The sequence below is a fragment of the Dipteris shenzhenensis genome, chromosome 31, assembly GCF_047967505.1.
Source record: "Dipteris shenzhenensis isolate YYH24624 ecotype China chromosome 31, Dip_SZ_1.0, whole genome shotgun sequence".
NCBI lineage: Eukaryota > Viridiplantae > Streptophyta > Polypodiopsida > Gleicheniales > Dipteridaceae > Dipteris > Dipteris shenzhenensis.
The window spans coordinates 25,751,502-25,777,927 of NC_141626.1; the positions used below are offsets into that span (position 1 = coordinate 25,751,502).

At 42.1% G+C, this 26,426-nt stretch overlaps 1 protein-coding gene and 1 pseudogene across 2 annotated transcripts; both read left to right on the forward strand.

The window, feature by feature from the left end:
- The first annotated feature begins 9,138 nt into the window (after nt 1-9,138).
- Nucleotides 9,139-9,970, forward strand: LOC147881257 (uncharacterized; annotated as a pseudogene).
- Nucleotides 9,971-18,230: 8,260 nt separating this feature from the next.
- LOC147881258 (protein NARROW LEAF 1-like) lies at nt 18,231-25,118 on the forward strand. Of its 2 annotated transcripts, XM_087402315.1 has the most exons (7): nt 18,231-19,166; nt 19,320-19,373; nt 19,759-20,275; nt 22,653-22,796; nt 23,170-23,410; nt 23,513-24,013; nt 24,218-25,118. In XM_087402315.1, exons 1-7 carry the CDS (start codon nt 18,955-18,957, stop codon nt 24,628-24,630), a joined length of 2,082 nt encoding a protein of 693 aa, XP_087258441.1. In that variant the 5' UTR covers nt 18,231-18,954; the 3' UTR covers nt 24,631-25,118. The 2 variants fall into 2 exon arrangements, with proteins under 2 accessions (XP_087258441.1, XP_087258442.1); XM_087402316.1 differs by lacking the exon at nt 19,320-19,373 and having other exon boundaries at nt 18,232-19,166.
- Nucleotides 25,119-26,426: the final 1,308 nt, after the last annotated feature.

Sequence of the window (26,426 nt, forward strand, 5' to 3'; positions counted from 1 at the left end):
TGATGTTGATTCTAACTTTGATGATGATTTTGTTGCTAGTGATGACAACTTCTCTAGAATGATCTACCTTGGCCTTTGGCTCTACCTCTGCTTCTATCTGAAGCTGTGAATGCCTGATCATTAGAATGACCTTTGCATGCCTAAATGGCCTGATTCCTTAGTCCTTCACCAAGTAAGACCAACTAAAGCTCTTCTAGTGTCAAAATTTACTGTTGAATGGCAATATTTTAGACTAGATTCTCGTATCCCTCTCCTAGTCCATTCAGGATGACTTGAACCATTTATGCGGGATTCATGATCTCTCCTACTACTGTGAGTTGATTGTTGTAGTCTTTGATCTGGAGTACGTAAGCATGACAGTTTCGTTGCTGTTGTGAAAACTCTAGTTGATTTGGTCTCTCAGTGTGAGAGCTGCGAACATACCCCATGCTTCTTTCGATGTCTTAATGGTGTTGAGTTGTCCTAGCATGACATCTTGCACATTTTGCTTGATCAAATGATATGCATACTTATCTTTCTTATTCCATTATGCTTGAGCTCAGGAAATGGCAGGATCTGCTACAGGTGCAAAAACAGGTGCAAAAACTGTTTGTGTAGCTGGAGATCCCGTTGCTGGTACTGTGACAACAAGTGGAGTAGAGCTATTGCTGGCTGGATCGTCCAATGGTCTAGGTGTAGATCCATCGAGATACTCCCATTTGTCCTGAAGTACAAGAATGGTCTCCATTCGGTATTTCCATGTGTCTTAATTGGAGTTGTCTAACTTAGCAGATGCCTCCAGATTGAGGTTGCTAGTTGTAGACATGGTGCAAGAACAAAGTGTCATGAAAATCACTATCTGAATCAACTGCAAAACACTAACTATGGCAAGTGAAATCTAAACTGTGAAGGTAGAACTGCAATTTATAATCCAATTTGAATTACAAGGCTTGTGGCAAATGATGCCGGGAATAGCCAAGAGGTTGTACAAGGTTGAAATGAGGTGCATAATGTCGTGAAATAGCCAAATAGGCTTTACAATGATGTCATGTGTGTGTGAAATCAAATCATGTGCTATCTGCCCACTAATCAATCGAAAATGCCTCTGAACACTCTAAAGTCTGCTCACTAAACTGATGAACGTCAGGTTTTAGGTAATGTGATGATGTGAAACTGTATGTGAGCATAGGGACTAACTCTGAGTAGGAACTAGTCGGGAATTTTGGGCATGGCTTAGATTGGCAACTTGGAGAAATTCAAAGCATCTCCTCTATGGCGATCTAGTCTACTCTGATCTATATCTATACCAACTGTCGATTGATGAAAGAACAACAAATAATTTCTTTTCTTTTATTCTTTTTGTGTACTGGGTCAGATGTGTCAATGTAGAGGCTGATGTGCATGTAGGAAGTGGATTTATAAAAAAGGATCAGAAGTTGGTGAAACTTGCACTTAAATGTGCGTGTGATGTGAGGAATGCGTAGAGCATAAAAAGTTGATCGTTTCACCTTTTTGTAGCACCCTCAAATTCCTCCTAGATCAAGAGATACGGCTTGATCTAGGTGGAGGGGCAAAAAAAAAGTGAAAATGTGGTCACATGCCAAAAGGGAAGAACTGTGCCTAGCAAGGGATGTGCCTTGGAAGCACTGTGTAATGACGTGACACCTGTGTGCACATGACGTGGGAAGACTATGCATGTGGAGAAGTAACGGTGCCTGCAGGGGATGTGGTAGCTGACTGGACTACTGACTAGACTGATGAGGTGGCAAGCTAATGATGTGGCACGAGGCCCAAATACTCACGTGGCAGGTGATGACGGGGTAGGATAAGGTAACATGTGGATGCTGATGTGGCACCTGTGGATAAGGTTGCCAAGTGGCACAAACTTTACCACCCCTATCAAGAAGGACCCAGGGTTTCGTTTACCCGAGCAATTGGTTGCATTGTTGTGTGGTGACTTTGCTGGAGTCATTCATGTAGGGGATCATTGATGGAGCTGCCGATGGTTGTGAAGCTAGCCGGGAGTAGTGGAGCCAATCGTTGCAGGAGTTGGAGAGCAGAGGTCACAGGTGTGGAAGGAGTAGCCGAGCGCTTATGTTGGAGAAGGAGGCCCTTGAAGCCTCAAAGGAGCTGTGACAACGAGTGTTGTGTAGAGCTATCGGGATGGAGATGTAGGTCTGCTTGGCACTGTAGCGGTTGACAGAGGCAGCCTTAATTGCTAAGAGTTCGGCGGTGGAGACGCAGCTGAGCACTGAGGCTGCTCAGGAGGCTAAGTTGGTGGTGGCTCACCTATGGAAGGGCCGAGTGGCTACTTCGTTGTGGGTTGAGCATTGAGCTTTGGAGGCATTTGGACGTAGACGCTGGCATTGTAGGAGATGGATGTTGTGCTAGATGCGAGCAGCTAGTAGGATGTGGACATTCCTGATTGGCTTCCTTCTTGTCGTGGACGTTGGATGTTAGATGCGAGCAGTGAGTCGGACTATAGAGATTGCCGTGTCGCTGCTAGTTGGCTAGGGCTGTAGAAATTTTGCCTTGCTGTGTCAGCTATTGGAGATGAGGCTATTGAAGGAGTGTTCTCGTTGAGGTTGCTATGGCCATGTGTCATTGTAGAGTACTCTTTGAAGTACTCCCCTTCAAAGTAAGATAGGAGAGTAGAGATCTCTCCTTAGGTCTCTCACACAAAGAGAAGAAAAACATGGGACTCTCTCTCGCACAGCAAACAACTAGATCTCTCTCTAAGGACCTCAGTCTCTCTGTCAACAACAAAATCTCACTCTCTTTCACGGAATAAACTCAAACTATCTCTCTTTCTCTCCCGAGAATCTCTCAGGGAAATGAAAGAATAAAGAGAATGAACACAAAGAAATGAACGGAAATTCTCTCACAGAAATGAACAGAAACCTTTCATCAACAGAATGAAGGATGAACACTCAATCTCTCTCACAAGAAGGATGGTGCCTCAACGAAAGGCAAAACCATTCTCTAATACCATGACAAAGTATGAAGAGGGGAGAGGAGAAGAGTGGAGATGAGGAGAGAGGGCATAGCTAGATAGCACACCACAAATGACCAATTGTACACTAGATTTAGTTGAAAATGTAGAATATATACAAACCCATTTAGGGTTAGGGTTAGGGCATCTAACCCTTTCCTTTATAGCACTCTATTGGGTTAGTGCTATGCACATATAATCACATGATGCTGAGCGTGATCTCTCAACATATAGTGCTCAAAATTAAGCCACCATGTATTTGGTGATCAACAAGCCCTAACATCGAGATCTGACAAGCAGGGAGCACTTCATGATACAAGAGTGAGAAGGCTTCCTCAATGATTTGAGCACGCATTAGAGAAAGGTTCCAAAGACTGTTGAAATAATAGGGAAGACCTGGCTTGTCTCCATGTTCTCCGCGAGTGGATGCTATTGGTCCAGAATCCTGTCAATCGCATGCACTGGGATCCAGAGCACTCTATAGATGTTGGAAGGGGAAAAACACGACTTATATTAAATGTACATACTAGTCTATGGGATCCCTTCATGGGGCTCAAGGCCATTTCCTTAGTTGGTCTCCACATTCCCTTCAACTGTAGTAAAGAACGTGTTCTAGTACATGATTTCGTGGAGCTCCTTTGGGGCCTCGCTATTGGTCCCCTTCTCCCTTGGATAATGTGCTATAATGTTTTTTATCCAAGTTAACGTGTTCCCTCTGTGGGGTCAAAATTTTGGGGTCTCTATCCCACCTTTTTCCATGTTGTGGTTTGATGCCAGTAAACATTGCTAAAGGCCGGGCTCCCTCTCCTATCTAGGCTTAATTGAGGGTGCCATGCTCTCTTAATACAATGCAAACATGAGCCCTCATAGTTCAAGGGCCATAAAGGGTGTTCCTCTGCCTTTTTCCGTGGTAATGAATATCGCAAGTTCTCCTTGAAGTATCTCAACAAGCCTTTTGTATACTATACCTTCAATTCAATGTCGATTTCAAATGCAATGGTATGTCTTATGGAAAGAAGTCTCTCCACAAATATATTCTTGCTCAAGGACATAGTTCCCTCAAGGGTAAGAGTCCTTGGTGCAAAGAAGGGCCATCCCTCTTGGGGTGCGCACGGACTTTTCAATCCCATTATGTTATTGGTCATGGGTCGGGCCTTCTATCACTTAAACCTGGCTTAACCTTTTGAATTTATTACTTCTAAAGGTAAAGTTCAATTACATAAATGGGAGTTCCCTTGGGGATGCAAGCGATATCTCTATATGCTATGCTTAGCATTAAACTGGCTATGTCTCTAGACGGGGTCACCCACAAGCATAAAGTCATCATATGGGATAAATCTATTCCAGGGACTTTTTTCTTTGGGATCTTCATCAAGGTCAAACTAACCCCTGTGGCTAAGGTTTCCTCTTTAATTATATCTTTTGCTTTTTTTTATTCCATGTAATCATCCCATCCCTATCCCCTTTCAGGTACATATATCCCTGGGGGAGGAGTGTGTGTGTGTGTGTTTAGATTAAAAATTCCCATCAATGATTGAGCCATACAATTATTTGCATCAAATGGATAAAAAGTAAAAAAAATGTTTGAGACCCAATTGAGACATCTAAGTTGAAAAATGCAACAACTAGAGTTTGTCAAATTTTCCACCACACTTAAGAATTTTTATAATATTGAGTTTGACAATTATAATATTGAAAAAACATGTTGAATCCTCAAGTAGCCCAGGTTCGAAGTTCAAGGTCCACTTACCAGCCACCATCCAAATAAACTAGGTGTTAGAATATCATACTTACGTTTAGGTAGACATGTAAAGCCTATTTTTTCTGGCTTGTTATCGCTTGACCTAGGAATATAGACACTAATATGGATTCTTAGATAATTAACAAAAATTTTAAGTTAAAAATGAAGTTTAAGTCACAAGTGAAGTAAGGAGCGAACGAGTGCATGGGTTAAGAAGGGATTAGTGGAGGTATGGGAGGATTAGAGTGTAAACGAGAGATTTCATGGGGGGTACATAAAAGAATAATTCATAGTTGGGAAAGTATACATGTGTGTGTGTGTGTGTGTGTGTGTGTGTGTAAAGAAGTACATGTCAGTGTGTGTGAGATACATTTACTAATCAAAATTATTATGTGTGTGTGGCCCCGGGCCCCCAACCTAAAGGGTAAGACAACATGGTGGGGAGTAAGCCCACCAAGTGGAACTTACTCCCAACCTACTTATAATAAGTGAATAAAAGTGGATCTGTACGATAAGTGTCAAAATAAGAAAATGATGCCAATAGTAAATGTGTAAACCATTTTTGCAAAATAGATATAAAGGTTAGTAAAAAATAAGGCAAATCACAAAATGACTAGGGATTATCCATGCTAAAGAATTATCCAATGGATATGAATTAACTATATGGCACTAGCTGACCAAAGGCTAGTTGGGAAATCAAAGTATGTGTTTAGATTAAAAATTCCCATCAATGATTGAGCCATACAATTATTTCCATAAAATGGATAACAAGTTTAAAAAAGGAGAACATATATGAAAAAAATGTTTAAGACCCGCTTGAGACATCTAAGTTGAAAAATGCAACAACTAGAGTTTGCAAAAATTTCCACCAAAATTAAGAATTTTTTATAATATTGAGTATGACAAACAAAATATTGAAAAAAGATGTCAAATCCTCAGGCAGTCTAGGTTCTGAGGTTAGTTACGTTTGGGTAGACAGGTAATGCCTATTTTCCCTGGCTTGTTATCGCTTTATCTAGGAATATAGACAACCATATGGATTCTTAGATAATTGAAAAAAAGTTTTAGTCACAAGTGGAGTAAGAAGAGAATGACTGCCTGGAGGTATGGAAGGATTAGTGTACTTGGTGTGTGGGGTGGGTCAAAAGAGTGTAAATAAGAGATTTCATGGGGGGTACATAAAAGAATAATTCATAGTTGGGAAAGTATACATGTGTGTGTGTGTGTGCGTGTGTGTGTGTGTAAAGAAGTAAGTGTCTATGTGTGTGAGATACATTGACTAATCAAAATTATTTTGTGTGTGGGCGCGCACATGCAGGCATGCGTGTGTGTGTGCACGCAAGTGCGCGCACACGCATGTGACCGCATGTGTATTTGTATGCATACGTGCTTGTGTATATGTATGTGCATGTGAATGTGTATTTAGATATGTATATGGATTTTATATGTATCTGTATAATTATACGAACCACCCATCATAGGAATAGGGGATCTAAACCCATCATAGTAATAGGGAATCCAAAGGTTCAATAGGGAATCTAGAACCTTTGGGCTTTGCAATAAGGGATGTTAAACTCTAGAGACCTAAGGTAGAAAGTTCAAATCATCTCCACTATAAAACTTGAAGATCTGTCCCCTCCTAATTTAGCCATGGAGAAATGAGGGGGAGGGTAGTAGAGAGAGAGAGAGAGAGAGAGAGAGAGAGAGAGAGAAAGAGAGATGAGAAGCATCACAACACCATGATGGAAAGAAGAGGAGAGGAGGAGGAGAGCATGACACCACGAGTAGATGTCCCCCATATGTCCAAGATGTGTATTATGTTCCACTCTCCTTTGCTTAGTGGAGTGAACTGAAAGAGGGTATATACAAGTAAGAGGATAAATGAATAAGGTCCTATACATCCCTTATGCACACCATTTGGTACCAGTAATTTAATTGACATTCTCAACACCCCCTCTTAAAGTGCACTTGCGAATGACGGTGGAGTAAAAACTGCTCTAAAAGTAGAAAACCAAAAGGCAGCTATACATAGTAAAAAAAAGTACGAGCATGTACAACATGTGCGACTTGGCATTCCTTTTGCCCTCTTAAGTTGTGAATTATCCAAGCAAAACCAAGAAAATAAGTTGACAGGAAGATGGAACTATGCTAAATAAAATATCCTCCTAGATCAAAGATTACTCAAATAGTCTATGTCATGTAGATGGTTGAGCCAAAATAGAATATGTCACACATTACTATGAACTATGCAACTGAGTTATAGAAACTGGATATGAAGCTGATTGGGGCAACTAGAAAGACTTACTCTTGAAAGTTGAGTCATGACAAATGCTGTTGTTGCCAAACTAAGATACTTGGCAGCACTGCAGAAGGTATTATGCATGATATCATAGGCTGGAGGAGCAAGTATGGTACATGCATATAAGGAATTATGGCCTTACAAACTTGCACTTCTTTCCAATCTTCTATAAGACTATATATAAGAAGATGTCTATTGATTTGATTGCTTGAAGTTATCATATATATGTCACACTTATTGCAAGGACATACATACTTATAAATATTGGTATGCTTCATTTCACCATTTCCCAATGCTGAAATGGCTGATGAGCACTTTTAATGGTCTTTCCACCATGCATTTTTTCAATTTGTATCCTAAGATTTCTTAGGATCAAAGATGGATCTCGACTCAAATGAATTCAAACCATAGAGCTAACTAGAGAGATAATTTGGGTTGGTCAAACGTGAACCCTTGGTGAACTATGAGGCCTCAAAATTATCATCCATGCAATTTTTAGACAATAAGCGAAATGGTTTAGGAGGGGAAATGATTAAGCGTCCGAAATTTGGATTTGCAAATTTAGAATTTTGGTTTTGTGAACTTTGAATATTCTAAGTACTATAATGCATACACCTTGAGAACCTTGAAATACTCCCGAAATACTAAGGTAACACCTTAATTTCTTGGTGGGGTTGCTTGTATTTGACAGAAGCTAGCCTCTCATTAACTATAAGAGTTGAGTTTGAGAATAGAGTAATAGTTTTGGATTTTAGATTTTCGTTAGTGGATCTAATTGGAAGTGCTTATAATTCCCCATACCCCTCTCGAGTGGATTTGTGAGTTTTGGTTTATTTTTCTATTTTGTAAATCCTAGAAAATCATTATTTTTTTCCCATCAGTGAGTACGGCATCATAGGTTCATCCCTTTATTTTCTTTATGTATGAGGGCCTCGCCCTCTTTTAGGGTTATTTGATGTTAGCATAACCCACTCGACCTAAATTATCTAGTGTAGGTGGAAATCCGAGGGCTAGTTGCAAAGTGCCTTGTGAGTGAGAGTTGGGAGCCTTAAAAAGGTTCAGTTTTGGGGTTTCCATTTATTCTTAGGTCTGAGGTTGGTGGGGCATGTAAGGATACCTCCCTTCTAATAACTTTTTAGGCCTGATTTTCAAATAATTTTTTTTGTGATATGTGGTAAACCATTAGAATGTTGTTGTCCTTTCTATGAAAAGTGTCAAAAACTAGGTGATGATCATAACCTCACTTTGTTCGTGTAGACAATTCAGTCTTGGGTGGGTGCATATCTCGAGGTGGCTAGATAGTGAAATATATGCAAATATCAGGGATTAATTGAGTTACATTGTGGTTATATCCCATAAATGCTCTTGAAAAAAAAACCTCTGACTTGATTTTTTTGTACTATGGGTCTTATGTGCTAGGATGTTGTATTCAAGCCCCTTATATGTAGTGGATGCAAGAGTTAGGCATCTCCCCCTAATTAGCTAGTTGACATTATTGCCCTGAAGTAGAAAAACTCTCATCTTGAGTACAACACATGAGGGCTAACATTTCCATCTGTGTGAGTAGTCCTCGCATTATGTTATGATCTCGTCATTGTGAGTGCGTTGGATTGATCCTCAGATCAACATCGACTTGAGCTTAATTAACTTGTTGGCACTATTGCCCTGAAGGTAAAAAAACTCTCTCAAGTCCCTAGATTTCGCTTGGTCCCTTGTGCATTAGCCATGTGGCAAGGGGTTTTAAAGGTTGATTTTGTCCTTCATGATATTGTGAGATGTGAGATGCATGACAAGTAGGACGTCGAAGTGGCAGTGACCTGTGATGTGGCATCCATGCAGACTGAAGATACGTGGCCGTTTGGTGATGTGGCGATGCAGTTGTAATGACCTTACGCTGCATGTGAGGGTATTAGGCATAGGCACACGATTAATGAAGGCAGAGAATAACTTAGTTTTTGAGCATTCCACATCTGGTGGAGACGTCGAGTTATCCATGGAACATTCCAGCCCTACACAACAATAGTTCGCCGCACCTGAGGATCATATGTTAGACAATGATCCAGTCCAGCACAACATGATGGCTTTGCTAAATCAATTGTTGCATCACAATCAGACGCTGATCAGGCCATGCTCACTGCTAATCACAATTCAAGAACCTCCAACATTCAGACTGATCATCGTGTAAGTCCTAAATCTTTTCACGGACTGCCTACTGAAGATGTTATCGTGTGGATTGATCATTTTGAGAATATAGCCGACTCATTCTTGGATCGATGACAGAAAAGCTCTAGAACTTCGCACAGTTTTAGAAGGGGATTGTCGCTACTTGGTTCGTGCAACAACATGAAAATATCAAGAAACATCGGCCAAGTCCTCGCCATCAATTGCTACAAAATTTCGCACATTCAAATATAACACAGACAGCGCTACAACAATTGAAGGATTTAGAGCAGAAGGTCGATGAACTAGTCGCGCAATTTGTGGTCAAACTCAATCAGTTGCTACTCAGATTAGATTCAACCATGTCTGAGGAGATGAAATTGTTTTTTCTTTCGCCAAGATTGAGGCATGATATCTCTCGGAGAGCTAGAGATCAAGGACCCAAGACATTTTTCGAAGCCGTTCAAATCGCACAGAGAATTGAGTCTTATGATACATGCAAGACAAATCAAAACACGTCAACCATTGAAAGGAAAAAACCGGAGTGGATACAGTTGTTCCCATGGATGTGGATGTACAGAATGGGGCTAGACAGTTCCAACCGAGGAAGTTCACTAGAGATTTCAAAAGCAAACTTCCGGATCGTGATGAGAAAGGGCCACCGCGTTGTTTTAATTGCAACAGATACGGGCATGTAGCTAAGTATTGCAGATCTCTAAAAGATGCGTCTAGACAGGAAATTCAACATGTGCAGGTGACATATGCAGCTTCATTGGCAGAACTACCGGGAAACGTTTGAGCGATTGGTTGATGGAGGCCAACCAACCGCATTTTCAAGCCTCTACATCAAGCAACATACAGGTGTGCGTTATTAAAGTGAAGATGGATCAGTTGGACGTAATAGTTTTGGTAGATACACGTAGTACTATTTCTTCAATCAGTACAGAATCGTTAACCAGTTTGGGTGTCCTGACATACAGAGGCAAAGGCATTCAGGTTTTATTCGGAGATCATCAAACATTGTACCATTCAGAGACGTTGGCCAAGATCAAATTCAGTGTGGGAAACCAAGAGTTTACACATACAGTTTATCAGTTGCCAAAACAGTTGTTCCCTCTCACGTTAGGATGCGATTGGTTAGAAAAGCAACAAGCAATTTTAGATTTTTCAAGACATTTTGTGATAGTGAGAGACACTCTTCATATTCGTTAGGTCCAATGGGGTTCTTTTTCCGACATGATGTGTAGCCAAATCAACTCCAACGTGTCACCCATCATCCAAGCAAAGCAGATCCAAACATTGTTATAAAAATATCCTCACACTACCGCAGACCCAACTCTCCCAACAAGAACAACATCAGCAGTGTTTCATTACATAAAGACGACCAAAACTCATCCAATCAAGATGGCCATCAGGCGACGCTCTCCAAAGCAGAAAGAGTGCATCAATCAGGCAGTACATGAAATGTTAAAAAAGAAAGTGATTAAACCATCAACCAGTCCATGGGATGTAGAACCACATTTAACAAAAAAAGCAAACGGAGAACTTCATTTCCGCATTGATTTCCACCCTCTTAATGCTGTAACTGTCCATGATGTTTATCCTTTGCCTCATTTGGATGATCGGTTGGACCAACTGGGTTCATCTAAGTATTTTACTTCTTTAGACCTTGCAGCTGGGTATTGGTAGATACCACTCCATCCACCTGACGCAGCGAAGACAACTTTTAGAACTCCTACAGGTTTGTACCAGTTTGAAGTGATGCCATTTGGCCTTTCTGATGCTGCTAGCACTTTCAGTGGATGGTGAACAGTTTCCATGACCTGCTTCAACAAAAAGTATTAGTAGTTTATATTGATGACATTTTAATTTATACAGCCACTTGGGAGCAACATTAGTAGATTCTAGAAGTACTCCAGAGATTACAATAGAATAATCTGAAATTACAATTGAAGAAGTCCAAATGGGCCGCGACAAAGGTGAAATTCCTAGGTTCATAGTTTTTGCAGCAGGAATTCAGATGGATCCAAAGAAAGTCAAAGCCGTCACCCATTACCCCGAATCCCAGTCAGTCAAACAATTGCAGTGTTTTCTGGGGATGACCATTTTCAGTACTAGATTCCTTCCCAAGTATGCAAAAGTGACTTACCCGTTGTGCAAGTTACTGAAGAAAGGTGAAGTACATCCCAACTTAAAGGGACTACTCACTTTAATTGATTGCAAAAAACCTAGTGGTTTTGTGACTGGTGACTTTGTGGCTTGACAAAGCATGCATGCATGGATATGATCTGTGATGAATTTTCTAATCTTAGGCCAATAATACTATGATCTCAGAATTTCTAATATTCGATGTATGCCCAGGTGCCCAAAAAGCAGATGTGCGTGAAAATATTCGGTAAAGTGAGTGCGTAATGCGATAGGGACGTAAAGACGAGGATCTCTGTGTGCACTAACATAAAAAAGGAGATTGTTGATCAATTGAAATTTGTGTTGGTCTGTGTGTGGGATTGATTGACGTAGGTTGGATATAATTTGAATGACGGCAGGATCTTTTTGTTGGACTCTGGGAAAACTAGACATATCTACTGGTCTAATATTGTTTTGGACATAAAAATTAGGTGGAGTATGCGGATCGAGACGAGCTAGTCGTAGCATCAAATCAATTGGTTGATGCGTTTGAACATTTTGGATTAGAGGTGAGCGTGACAATGCATCAGCTATCTCATTATCTTGGCCTGGAGTATACTGTAAATCAAAAACATAATCTTGAAGGGCCAAAATCCATCTCATCAACTGGCCTAAAGAGGGTGCTTCTTCATGAGTCCACATCACCATTAGACCGTGGGTTTGATAGAAAGATTGGTAAAAACCCTCAAATAGATGATCAAGATGTATGTAAATCCCGCACATGACAATTGGGATCAAAGTTTACCTTGTGTTGCATGCATATCGTACCACAGTCCAAGCATTGACGCAAATTAGTCCTTTCAGAGCCTTGTATGGCAGAGATCCGCAATTCCCGCCACAACTACTGGAGCTGCAGATACCCAGACGGTTCACTGATGCAATCGATTCGTACAACAATTTGAAAAATGTACAACCCATTCTCAGAACCACAATCGCCACAGAAATCTACACACATCACAAGCAAGACATTAGAAATCTTACAGCAAAGGCCGTCAAGATGTGAGCTATCAAGAAGGAGACCTGGTGTCCGTATACTACCCCATACATCGCAAGGGACTAGCTGAAAGCCTCATGCACTGTTGGATTAGCCCCAATAAGATCTTGAAGCAACTCCGCGGATACACATATCGGATGCAAAGACTGGAGAATGGTCGCATTACGTTTGCCCACATAAACCAAATGAAGCCCCTTGTCGCTTCAATTTAGGGGGGGGAGGTGTGAGATGCATGACAAGTAGGACTTCGATGTGGCAGTGACTTGTGACGTGGCATCCATGCAGACCGAACATACGTGGCTGTTTGGTGACATGGCCATGCAGTTGTAACGACCTAGGCCGCCTCTGAGGCTATTAGGCGTAGGCACACGATTGATGAAGGGAGAGAATAACTGAGTTCTTGAGCATTCCACAATATTCACTAACTTTATCTTCTTTGTTGAACCCAACCTTGAAGCCACTTACTTAATTTTACTTATGCCGCTTAATCCATCTTAGTGAGTCTCATGTTCTTTGTGAAATGCGCACAACTCAGCATGTAAGCGATTCATGGGAAGGGTATATCATCATGTCTGCGCGCTGGCCATTTGCAAATTTGTACTCGGCGACGTTTTGACGTTACACACACGAAGAAAGAAGCTTTGTAAGCTCACCTGGAGTGAGCGGAAGAGTTTTAGACCAAAATAATTTCGATGGGACGCTAAAAGCTGGGCGAGTGAGGCGGAATTTATCCAAGTATGCGAACTTACGTGCCGGCCGTTAGTATGTAAAGGAGAGGGTAAATGCGCAATAGAGGAACGGGGGTTGGAGCTTGGAAGGCTGCAGAGAAGCACGCTGCCGTTACAAACAAAGAAGAGATGGATTCCTTTAGTGGAGCTGTGAGCTAGCTTGCAATTGCGAGTTGGGCAGTTCGCTTGGACGACAGGCGACTGAAAGGGCGGGTCTACTTTATTTGCTGTGTGTGCAGGCGTCTGGGGGGTGCGATTCGGGAGTCGTACAGGACCTGAACTTTAATTTTTATTTGGGGGAAGAGAGAGAGAGAGAGACAGAGAGAGACGGAGGGGGGTTCCTTGCCATCAGTAAAAAGGAGGGGAGCAGAAAACGCGGCAGCGAATGGGGAAAAGGGCTCATGGATGGGACTGGGGAGGAGAGGCACCTGGGGAGAAGGAAGCAAAAAAAAAACAAACGGAAAGGGATAAAAGAAGGGGTTGCTCGCTTCTGCTCGACAGCAGAGGTCGAGGTTGGAATCACCCAAAAAGACCCAAAAAAGGCTAGTTGGGATCCCGGAGTACAGAGCTTTGGGTCGGAGTGGGGGAAGCAAGGTGATCGGAAGCTGGAGAAGGCAGCCTGGTTGGTGCAGTAAAAGCTACGGTCGCTGTAGAGAAGTACTACAGACAGTCTTGAATCTCTGTCTCTCTCTCTCTCTCTCTCTGCTCGATCTTTTGCCTCTTAAAATCCAGCTGGTTGTAAGAATTTGGTTGACCGCTTTGTATATATCCAACTAGCTGGGAAGAACTTGGTTGACCTCGTTGCATCTCCTCACCAGATTCAAGCTTCCAAGCTTCCCCTCCCATTTGTTTTTGCATCATCCTGTCCCCTTTGCCATGCCTATACACACATGCCAAAAAGTTGCAAGGTTTCGAGCACCCTTGGGACTTTGTCCCTTGGCCCCTCTCGAACAGGAATCGGTCGACTTATTGCTGTAGCAGATTGCGATGTTTGGTGGTCATTGTGGTGTCACCCAGCTGCCCACTGCAGCTGCTTCAGTATATACTATATACCTTTGGAAAAGAGTGTTGCAGCAGCAGCTGATTTCGGCGGTGATTTCAGAAATAGTCCAAAATTTTGGTCAATGTTAGATGTTCGATATAACTTGCACGATGGTCGAGCTGACTCGAGCGCTTTTCGAAGGGACTTTGAACGTTGGTTTTCGTAGATAGCCTCTTCTTTGTGAGTTTTCAAGCCAATGATCATCATCATTCCTTCCTAGCTTGTCGGCTCTTCTGCATAACGTAACTTGTAAGAGTATCCCAAGCACCCATTTGAAAATCGTTTGCGACAAGACAATTTCCGATCAGAGCTTGAGAAAACTAGCAATTTGCTGACCCACCCCTGAATTCAAAAATCAAGTGGAGTGGCTATAAATGCACCCGAAGCAGAGCCATGCGCCCATGTAGAAGCTGTTTAAAATTGATTTCAGCAACCACAACGGTGAAGCCATTCTGCTGCTGCGCATGCAATTACAAATCGTGGCGGTCAGGGAGAAACGTTGTCAACGTTGTGAGAGCGGTCTGTAAGACAGGTCGAATTTTCTACAGTGGACACACTGTGCTGGAATCCTTGCATTGGAGGCAAGGGAGCCGTGTAAAACTCTACCATATCGCCTTCAATCACCTACCCGTCATTGAAATTGAATTGTAGATTTTGTTTTTGTCATCAGCCCCGCAGTTTTCAATAGTCTGAAACAGCACTGAGTTTCCAACAATTTACGCTTGTTTCGTCACGTGCCTGTAAAGATTCCTTCCTGGGGTGGCTAGTCTTGATGTGGGTTGAAGAAAAACTGAGTTGTATTTGCCAATTGGGAGGTTTCTGAAATTTTATCAAAGAAATACTTCCTGGGTTACATTGGGAAGGGAGAGAGTGATGGGAAAGCCCAATTGAACAAACAGTGGGGTAGGCTTCGAGAAAATGTAAAGAGATAAAAATGGGGTATGCCATGATGGGTTGAAGGAGGGGCTGATGATGAAATACTGGGCTTCCCAGCCTTGGAAGCTTAGCCCCTGGTCACCCTGGCCCCCACCCCCCCCCCTTACACCCACCTTGCTTTTTAGCCTAACTAAGCTTCTTTTTTGGCCTGCCACTTTTCGAGTGGTAGCCTTATTGACCGAGCCTTATTGACCGCTCTGCAGCTTGGAGAAGCGCAAGCCTTTTTGGATTTTTTTTGTTTTCTATTTACGCATGCTTCCGGCCGATTGTTTCTCCCCCTTTCTCTCCTTCTCTCTTTTTCTTCTTCTTCTTCTTCTTCTTCTTGTTCTCTCTCTCAGCTTCTAGGGCAAGCCTTTTGAATGTATTCAACCTGTTTTTCTTGTTCTTCCACACTGCGAAGAAAAGAAATTATATTGTAAGAAAAGAAAGCTACCAAGAAATCGAAGATTAGCATCGCATAAGTGGCTTCTCTTGCAGAGACATACTCGAGGAGATCCACAATTCCCTTGTTGACTCTGGCCGTGGACGTGCAAAGGGAGTAGAATATGGCTAAAAACGTGATTGTTTCCGGGTTGCCCATATGTACTACAAGACTCTAGCATGAGGCAGTTGTTGTATGCATGCTTGAAAGTCATTCAAATGGGTTTTTGTCACCACTAAGGTGGTTTATGCGAGCTTTGCTGAGCTTTAACTTGCTAATTTGGCTCACAAATTAGTGTAGTTATTATTATTAAAAAATTAAAGTAGTTTAGTGTTTTTTTAAAGAAAACAAACTTATATTAGAAAGGAAAATATATAGAAAATACAACTTGAGAAGCTCATTCTAGAGTACATTTAGACTATCCCAAATTCTTGAGATTTTTTACTAAAGTACCCAAGACTTTAGTTATTATTCTTATTAAAATTTTAAATGGTCTAATTTTTATTTTTTAAAAATTATAGTATGGTTGAAAAACAAAAGTTTAGTTTGGGGGCTATGCCCTATTGAATTTCCTCTTCAATTGGGACCCAACCAATAGAAAGTTTCCTTACCATCTTGCTTTAATTGATTTTCTCTTCAATTGGGACCTAGCCAACAGAAAGTTTCCTTACCAGCTTGCTTTAATTATTTTACATTAAAAACATAGCAATGCTAACGTCTAACTCTCATCAACATGCACTTCGCGAAGCTCATGTTGGTTGAGTAGGTCCTCTATTCACCTCATGAGAATCATGGAATTGTGTTTAGCAAATAAAATCGAGGCATTGCTCGAGCCCAGAGTAGCCCGAGAGAACATAAATCACATTTAACCTACTCAAAAGACCATGCAAGCTATAACAACACTTGGCTCCATGCAAACCAAGCTTGAAGCTTACTGAACCTTGCACACAGTTGGTTGGGTTAAATTCCCTTTCAAACCCTGGTTACCCTTGTGGGACCACTTCTAGGACAAGCCTTCCAATTTCTAAGTCGTTGATTGCATCATGTTCAACTATTATTTTTGGACATGGTACTGAAGCGAGGTGCACATACAAGGAAGGTTTGCCGTGTTGATTGGTCATTTCATGAGGTGTGAGCATTAGTACTTTCCCACTTACAATTGGAAGACGAAACAGAAGGCAAAAGATAGATATCAACAATTGGGCCCCAAAAACTTGAAGCTAAGTGGTATGTGTGCATACATTTCACCAAGAGCTACAAAGAGAGAAAACAAAGACAATTCAATGCAAATCGGCTATCAATGAGATACAAGTTGTCGATGCATAAAATGTAGCCTTCAAAATAAAGGCTAAATAAATTGGGAGCTAAGAACAGTTTTGGGGAGCAGACAAAAGATCGATCACCCAGATTGAGATGGAATTTCAAGCATGATGGATGCGAACAATTAACTATGTGTATGGAGGAATAGTGGATTCACATATGTGACGGCCTACTGGAGTTAGGCCTAAGGCAACAGAAGCACATTGAAAAGAAGTGTGTGGTTGAGTCATGTGGGTGGGTATGGGTTGTCCTTGGTGGTAGGGGCAATGAGAGCAGAATTGGGCACCACCACCACCACCACAAAGAGGGGGGGTTGATGTCTCAAAGATGAGCCTTTGAATGATCCATTCCCCCTTTTGATGCAGATACCCCTTCCCTCCAAAACAAACCCAGCTTTCCACCCATTTCTCATTGTGCTTCAGTACCCCTCCCCTCTCTTGCTGCAGGATAATGGGACATACTTCCTGCAGGACAGAAAAAAAACCTCCATCTTGGACAGGAGCAATCCGGCCGGATTCTCTGATGGGTCTCTCTATCCAATTGCTTGTCTTCTGTTGTGTCTCTTCCCTTGTCTTAAGGAATTTAATTTCTTTGTAGTTGCTTGCAGCCACCCTGCTGTCCTGTTTTTCTTTTGGGCTCTTAACTCTTTTGCTCTGTGCAGGATTAACCCGTGCATTATGTCCTTGGTTTTAGATCATCTGGGTACAGTCCCTTCCTGCTAGTCTAAAACACCAGACATTACTTTTTGCTCTCTTCCCCTGTCATACATAGGCTCTGCTGGCCTATAGAGGCTGTGCAGCCCACAATCCTATTAAGCTCTTCAGGCATTACTTCTGTTGCGTCTCTCCACATCTCTCTCTGTCATGTGCTCTGGCCTATAAACCCCTGTGAGCTGGTCTGGCTGTCTTGTCTAGTTCTCCTGGCCGAAGTGTCTCTATCTGTCTGTGTGAGCTTAAACCCTGCTCTAGTCTGTGTGTAAAAGCTTAAAGACATCTCCCTCTCTCTGTTTCTGTGCTTAAATACGTCTCTCTAGAGATCTCTGTCTGTGTTTGCTTAAACCCTTCTCTCCGTCTCTGTGTGCTTAAACCGATCTCTCTTTCTCTGTCTGTGTTTACTTAAACGCTTCTCTCTCTCTCTCTCTCTCTCTCTCTCTCTCTCTCTCTGTGCTTAAACCGATCTCTTTCTCTCTGTTTGTGTGCGCTTAAACCCTTCTCTAGCTCTCTCTCTCTCTCTACTTAAACCCATCTCTCTCTCTGTCTGAGTGTGCGTAAACCTCCCTCTCTCTCTCTCTGCTTAAACCCCTCTCTATCTGTCTGTCTGTCTCACTCTTTCGATTGTCCTTGCCTTTGTGCCTGCCATCCCTCAAATCCGTTCTGCTGTTTCATCCTGTGCCCCTCAAGCTGCCCTCCTTTCTATCATTGGTCTCTCTCGTCCCTGCAGAGACGCGGACCCCCGTCCAGGTCCCTTGCTCTTGCCTGGCCCCGTCACCTCCATATGTCTCCATCAAGCTTCGCCACCTTAGGAATGACACTCTCTCACTCTCTCTCTCTCTCTCTCTCTCTCTTTCTTTCTCCGAGCACAGCTACACTCAAAAGTTCAAACAGTGCCTACAGAAATATGCTATTCTTCCTGTGCTGCTCTACGTTAGACTGCATTCACTGAATTGCCTGCATTTAACGCCCTCCTTCCCTGCCCTTCCCTAGCCCCGCCTCATCCCTTTCCTCCCGTATTTCTACGTCCCTGCATTCACTTCATTATTAACGTGTAAGAAACTCCTGCCTGCAGCTGTCTTCTTCAGCTCTCAAGAGCACCCGCACTCCCAACCGGGGAGTGTGAGGGGTGCTTGATGGGCGAGAGAATGTCTTGCAGAAAGCACCCCCCAGCCGTCTGAGGAGAATACATCATGGCTCTCGTTCAGATTGCAGTCTTTGCCATGTGCCCGTCTCTTCAAGAAGGTCACAGGACACAGTTTTGATCATTTGCTGGTCCTGTGCTGCGACGCTCTCGGGAGCTTTTTCGAGCTGTGCTGTGTGTGTGGCGCACAACTCAGCATATACACGATAAAAGGTTGGCCGCGCAAGGGATCTCTGGATCGCCGTATCTCCGTGGTTCAATCGATACAAAGCTGGAAGCTGGGTGGGTCATCGCCATTTGAATGATTGATGAGAAATCCGGAACTCCAGCGATGGTTGATGAAAAAACTCCCGATCACGCACCCGTGACTCCAGCTGCGAGTGATACAACTCAACCTGAAGGGAATTTCGATTCGGGGAAGGAGATCGAAAATCATGAGGCAACTACAGGATTCCCTCTATTCGTGCAGAAAAAGATGAGGTTTAAGTCGAACGAAACTGGCCATTGGGACCGGTAAGCAACGATCATCCGGAAGGTCCCTCTATCACGATGCCGTTTGGAGAGTTCTGTATTTTCGCTTAACTTTCATCAGCGTACCCAAATCCTTCAGAAAACTGCCGGCTTTGACAAATCTTAGACTTCCATCTATGCTTGATTGGAAAACAGGAGTCGCGACGGGCTCATTTTGCAAAGTGCTTGCGACAGAGACCACAATACGTCGTACGCTCCAGCAACCTTCACCGCCACCTTCTTAGACGTAGAAATTGAACGAGTCGCTCATCTTCTTCATACAATTTCTACTTTGCTAGCTGAGCTCACATGAGATATTGACACTCTTCGATCTATTGCAAGGGCACCTGTATTTGTTTCTGCTAATCGAGGACCCAAAATATTATCTCTCCGCAGGAATCTATTTAATCTTGGATTTGTGATTCAGAGCTATATTGCATTTTACAATGAGAAAGAAAAGTGAGAGATTGTTTACAGTGCTTTGAAATGTTGTCTAGAGTTCTTCATCGCGTTATGTTAGGCATGTATCGTTTTTTTGGGAATGTCTTCCTTTTGTTGTCGTTCAGATATTGACAAGGGGGGGGGCGGATTGTAGGCCCAGCGAGGAGATGGACATAACTCGAGTGCTTCGCACTGGACGACGACAATCAACTTCCCTTTTGTCAGAAGAATCTGCTCTGGACCGTGATCTGTGCCTCTTTTCTGGCACCCATAACAAGCAACCACGGTCCGACAGCCCTTCCATGCAAGCATTAGCATCAGGTGCTCAGCATTCCGAGAGCAGTGCAGCCTATTTCCGCTGGCCTCCATCATCTCGTTTTCATGGAACTGCAGAAGAGAGAGCTGCTTATTTCAGTGGTTTGCAAAAAGAGGTCGAGTCTGAGACAGAGGAGAGGGCACCATCTGGACAGCAAGCGACTACGTTGTTGGATCTAATGACCATTAGAGCTTTTCATAGCAAGGTGCTGCGGCGATATAGTCTTGGAACAGCAATAGGATTCCGGACTAAGAATGGACTCCTCACTGATATCCCGGCCATCATTGTATTTGTAGCCAGGAAAGTCCACAAAGAATGGCTCCATGAATTTCAAAGGCTTCCTCCTATTCTTGAGGTGAAGCTTCTTATACCACACATTCGCTTTGTAATCTAGAAATGTTTATGATGGTGTGATTCAAAATATATCATGTCTCTCGAGTGATGTAGGTTCCTCAAGGGCATCGTCCGCCTACATCCTTGGTGTCCTCTCATTCCGCCTTAGAGAAGATATCGTTGTACCTCTAATGTTCAAGCTCCTTGTTTCTTGTACCACATAGTATATGCGTAGTCAACTGTTCGCTCCTTGAATTCCAGTAGCACTTACCCCTATTTGATTAGGTAGTATGAACTGTAACCAGAAACAACTACATTGTGGTTCACGGTCCAGGTGTGACTGCATTTCCTCTAATCACTAGATTTTCACTTGCTCGCCTTTACCCTATAATCTATCTTCCACACATCCTTGGGTTCCTGCTAGCAGTGCTTTTGAGGATGACACCTAACAAATAACCTTTGTCATAAAAACTTTTTATTGCTGTACTCTTTGCTTTTGCAACAAACTTCAGGAACCTTATGCTGTTGGTCAAACTACTCGGGCAAGCCCAACTAATCAAAGATGCCTGTTTTAAAATTTTGAGAGAAGAAAGATGGGTTTATTTTGACTATTTTGTTCCAGTGAAGGTTCTAAGTTCAGTTTTCCTATGAATTGGCAGGTAATTGTTTAGTTGCAATTGTACAACTGGAAGGCCAATTCAAATGCATTTGGATTCTATCCCCAGCAATTGTCTGAGGCACTATCACCTTTCTGCATAATATTATTGCCTTTATTGAAGCAAGCATCTTCATATTCTTAATGTCACCAACTTAAGTGTAATGTTTCTATTACTTCACATACGACTTTAGATCGACACGAAGCCATTTGTCTCAGAACATGAAGATATGTTTACGAGATCTCCTGTAATAATGAGACTTTCAAGCCTCAAGCCTTTGTTGCACCGTCTTCTGTGTACTTTAATTTGCGAAGCATGTGGACCATCAATTCATCTAATGTATTGCTTGTCGTGAGTTCTGCCATGCTAATGCAACTTGCAAGACGTCACATTATTTGTTGAAAGTGTGTTTTAGAAACTTATTGCATGCATGGTACATGCATGTTTGTGCCGATGTAGGACATGTATTGCATGTTGGAGTGGAAATGACATCTGCAAGTGATCTTTCAATGACAGCTCTGAAACGTTAGGTGTCACCATCATGCAATTTGCTTCTATAAAGATAATGATGCATTTAAACTACTATTGTAAAAGAAGAGAAATGCGAGGGTAGCACTTATGATGATGAAGACAGTAGTTGAAAGGGCTATAAGAAGATTGACAAGAATACAATGAGTTGTATCAAAGTGTGGGATTACTCAGAGAAATATCACAGCAGTCTGTCGGCCTCCAAAAGAGGGGAAAAGCCCCCTGGAAATTGGCATGAGAATCCAGGAAGGCAAGGGAGGTAGAGGTAGCTGAGAATAAATGCTTGGAGAAGAGTCTGCAAAAATGAGGCCGGTGGCAATTTCACATGTCCATTTTTTTGAGACTTTCACCAGTCATATACATATTCCCCTTTGCTATTCATATGCCTTCCGCGATGCATTTGAGAATTGCACACAGAAAGTACATCTGTAGCGAATAGCAGCTCCTTTAATTTCATCATTTTGATGCTGGTGCCAGACAAGAAGAGTTACAGGTATAAATTCCAAAAGGTTAATCTGGTAGATAGCAACAGAATGTGGAGAATGAGGCCATGTTTTTAAACTAAGATTAAAAGCCAAGTGACTAGGATCTTCTTGTCTCCCAATTGCTGTAAGAAGGATAGCCAAGGCAGTACACAATATTGAATTGGTTGCCAAATTCAGCAGGGAATTTGTTGTAATTGAGGGAGGTTTGTACAATCATAGCCAATGAACTTGTAAGGCCAAAGGAGATGTGGGCTGCCTGCTAGAGAATGTTTCAGGAGACTGCAAATTTGAAATAAGAATACTGCAAATCAAGGATGCAGCAATTAGATAATTCCAAATGCCGTATAAATGGTTTCAGAATTTCTCCTGCCAGGGCATTTAATTATCGCAACAAGTCGGGCCAAGGTCCAGAGTACAAAGAAGTAAAGGATGTTGAATCCACAGTTACATCTGATACAGTTCTTGGCGATATGCTACAGAACTACTTTATAGAATAGTCCTTCCATCCCTGGGGCCACTTATAATTCAGTCAAATGTCAAGCTATATGTCGTAGGGATGCTGGAAATAATTCAGTAGTTTAAAGGAAATTTTAAGCAGGCTTTACACTACATGCTGGATTGAGGTCTGGCTTCAAGTTCAATTTTTTTCACTGACTGCACTGCAGAAGGCTCTATATCTATGGAATTTGCATAGGACGTATGTGACTAGATGTGGTCAACATTGTTGCAGGGACCAGGAGGTGTTTGGTGCGATGTGGATGTGGTGGAGTTCTCTTATTATGGGGCTCCAGCAGTTACCCCTAAGGAGCAAGTTTACACAGAGTTGGTGGAGGGCTTGCGCGGAAATGATCCTTGCATAGGTCCAGGCTCTCAGGTATTGAAAATCGTTGGTTTTCAGTTAGGATGTTTTCTTGATAATGTAAGCTCCCTGGGATGAGGAGCTGTAAAATGCAATTGTGGTTACTTCCAATAATTGAAGCTCCTTGCCACATGGTGCTGCGCCAACTTTTTTGACTACTAATGTCCAGAGTAAAATGTTTATGATTAGTGGGTTGAGTTGGTTTGTGGTAGATTTACTATGGTTTTGCCCTTTGCTTCCAAAAGATGGAAGTTTGGTGTAAGGTGTGGGTAAATTAATAATTTTTGAGACCTGTAGACCTTCAATCTTTTTGCCTCTGGTTTAGGCAGAGCTGTGGATAATTATATGCCTCTGAATCGCTTTCTTTTAATTTTCCCTACCTTATTAGGTGGCAAGTCAGGAGACATATGGTACACTTGGGGCTATCGTTAAGAGTAAGACTGGGCTACGGCAGGTTGGCTTTTTAACCAACAGGCATGTCGCTGTAGACTTGGATTACCCAAATCAGAAAATGTTCCATCCATTACCACCTAACCTTGGCCCAGGTGTATATCTGGGTGCAGTGGAAAGGGCAACCTCCTTTATCACTGATGACTTGTGGTATGGCATTTTTGCAAGCATGAATCCAGGTTTGAACCTTTCTTGGATATAAAATGTCAAGCACATTTCCATTGCTTTCATTGAAGGCTTTTTCTAAGGAGCTCTCTTTCTTATCTCTTTGGACATGGCAGAGACTTTTGTGCGAGCTGATGGTGCTTTCATTCCTTTTGGAGATGGCTTTGACTTGCCGAGAGTCACTACAAGTGTAAAAGGGGTAGGTGATATGGGAGAAGTCATGAATGTTGATCTTCAAGCTCCTATAGGAAGCATTGTAGGGAGGCAGGTAGTTAAGGTTGGTAGAAGCTCTGGTCTGACGAAAGGCAGCATTATGGCATATGCCCTTGAATACAATGATGAGAAAGGCATCTGCTTCTTTACGGACTTTCTCATTGTCGGAGAAAACAGACAGGCATTTGATTTAGAGGGTGATAGTGGAAGCCTCATACTGATGACAGAAGTAAATGACGAGAAACCAAGGCCTGTCGGTATCATTTGGGGAGGAACAGCGAATCGAGGTCGCTTGAAACTTCGGAATGGATGTGGACCAGAGAACTGGACAAGTGGAGTTGACCTTGGCCGTCTTCTAGATCAGCTCCACCTTTCCTTGATCACAAGCAGCACTGGTCTAGCAGGTACTTAATCTCAATAAAGCTTGGTGGATTTATATTGTGTGGTGTTTTTTCTTCTGATATCTACGCTTGTAGTTGCATTCCATATTTGCTTGTAGTTGCATTCCATATTTGTTGCATAAGGCACAACACTACCAAAGCTGGCCACTTGCTTCACAATGTTGATACATTCTAAACTTCTAATATTTAAAATTTATATAATTTCAGAAGCAGCTGATGAGCAGAGGCAATGGACAGCTGGGTTGGTAGTGGGATCAACTGTGGAAGAGACATCTGCAGGAGCCTGGGGAGGGATGGAACATGAAAGAGCAGAAGCGATGCAACCCACAGGTTTTGAAGAAATGTCACATACCGATATGCAGACCCAACCACAAGCTGCCAGTGAAAATTTGGAGAGGACTAACGAACTGCCAATTACTCGCTTGGACCATGCCAGTACCCCAACAAGGGAGCTAGAACTCCTGGACTTTGGGTTTGTTTCCCAGGAAGCACAGGCACAGGCACAGGCACAGGCACATCAAGATCCTTCTACACTTAATGATGGCAATGGTGAAGACCTTGCCTTTGGTCTCCATTTATTTGATAGGGATGCAAAGAAGAGAAGACCATCAGAAAGCTGATGTGGTAAAATGAAGTATTTTTCTCGACTGTGCCTGCTTTGATCAAGTTTACAGTTTGGTTCCCATTCCTGTTGAGGTTTTCTATTCCAAGTGAGCTCTGGAGAGGAAGCCCCTGAGTTTTTGCAGATGGAACCTTGAGCGTGGTAATTATTTATATTGCAGAGAGTAATCTAGAATCTATCTAAGACAGCAGCAGTATGTAGAGTAGCACCCAAAATAAGCAGACCACATTCAAACCACATCACATTTAGAAGCAGATGCTTTTCCTGTGCTATTCTGCTTTGACCATTGCGTAGTTTGTGTCCTAGTAGTGTTACCTGAGGCGTTGTATTTGAAGGATGAGCTGCAGAGAGGTGGCCTCATGTGCATCATTTACCTGAGACTTTTGTAAATGGAATCCTTGAGCATGATGATTCATATATTGCAGTGCGTCTGTTTAAGACAGCAGCACAAGTCAGGGAAATCCCAAAACAAGCAGATCACAACCAAACCACATATTTTGCAACAGATGTCTTTCCTGCGCTTGTTTAATTCTTTTTGAAAAATCCAGATAGCACAATTCTTGAGAAGCAAGCAGATTACACAGGTTAGTTGGGATTGTCTGTGTTTTCTTTTTAAGTTGTCTCATGATGTTCATCTCAAGATATGTTGATTGGAACATTATAGTAAATCAGTGGTAATACATGTTACAAACACGCACTCTTAAGTTATCAGATAGGCAAGTATAGAGTATAAGAAATTCCCAACAATTATTATGGGCCATCGTGAGGTAGGATTGAAAACACGGAAAGATAGGAAATTATACAACAATAATGGGCCAGATTTCAGCTCTAGAAAGCCTTGAATCGTCCATAGCTGACATTGTCAAGGAGGATTTGAAAACATTGAAATATAGGAAATTATACAACAATAATGTGCGAGAATTTCAGCTCTAGAAAGCCTTGAATCGTCCTTAGCTGATGTTATATCACCAACATTTATAAAGGATTCAGAAAGTTTATTCAGGCCTTGAAGACATAAGGCACATGATGAGACTTGTGCTCTAGGGGAAACCCATGTTGTATATTTTATTTTAATTGTTGTTGATGTTGAGAAACATTGTTGCAAATGATCCACCTATTTTACCATATCCTACATTGTTCAATGGCATTTTTCATTTCCTACTCTCTAGAAAGAAGCCTCCACCCATGTGACATTTGTTAACTCTATATTGTTGGCCACTTTTCATTCTCTAATCCATTCATTTAGGAGTACTTATGTTAAGGATTAAAGCTCTATTTTTATTGAGCTTGGGTTGACCATGCTTGAGCCTTATCCTCTTGCAAATATCATCGGGATCCAATCTTACCAGTTGTGTTTGCACCTATGAGAGATGAGAGTTGGAAAGCTTGCAAGTGTTCCAAGCTTTGAGAATAAAGAAAGGGGTTTTGTGTAAAGTGTCATGGCCTCTTGTTGTTGCAATGCACCTTGTAGAATCTTATTGAGCCTTATAAAATTTGTGCCCAAGAGGCTTTACAAAGTCCAGGCAAGATGTAGGCCTATCTCGAGGAATGAAAGGTGAAGGATGTGGAAGATAAATGGATGATTGCTAGACTTGCGAAAGATTAGCTTTTAAGGGTTTAATAGTCATAGTTTACAAGTTTGTTCAAGAATAGGCTGCATATAGCATGGAAAAAGTTTGTTCTAAGAGGATTGGCTTCTACTTTGCTTAGATGGCCATTAAAATACTAGTAAATGATGCACATGAGAATGTATCAAGGATTTCTTGTGTATATACCATAGGCTTGTACACCTAG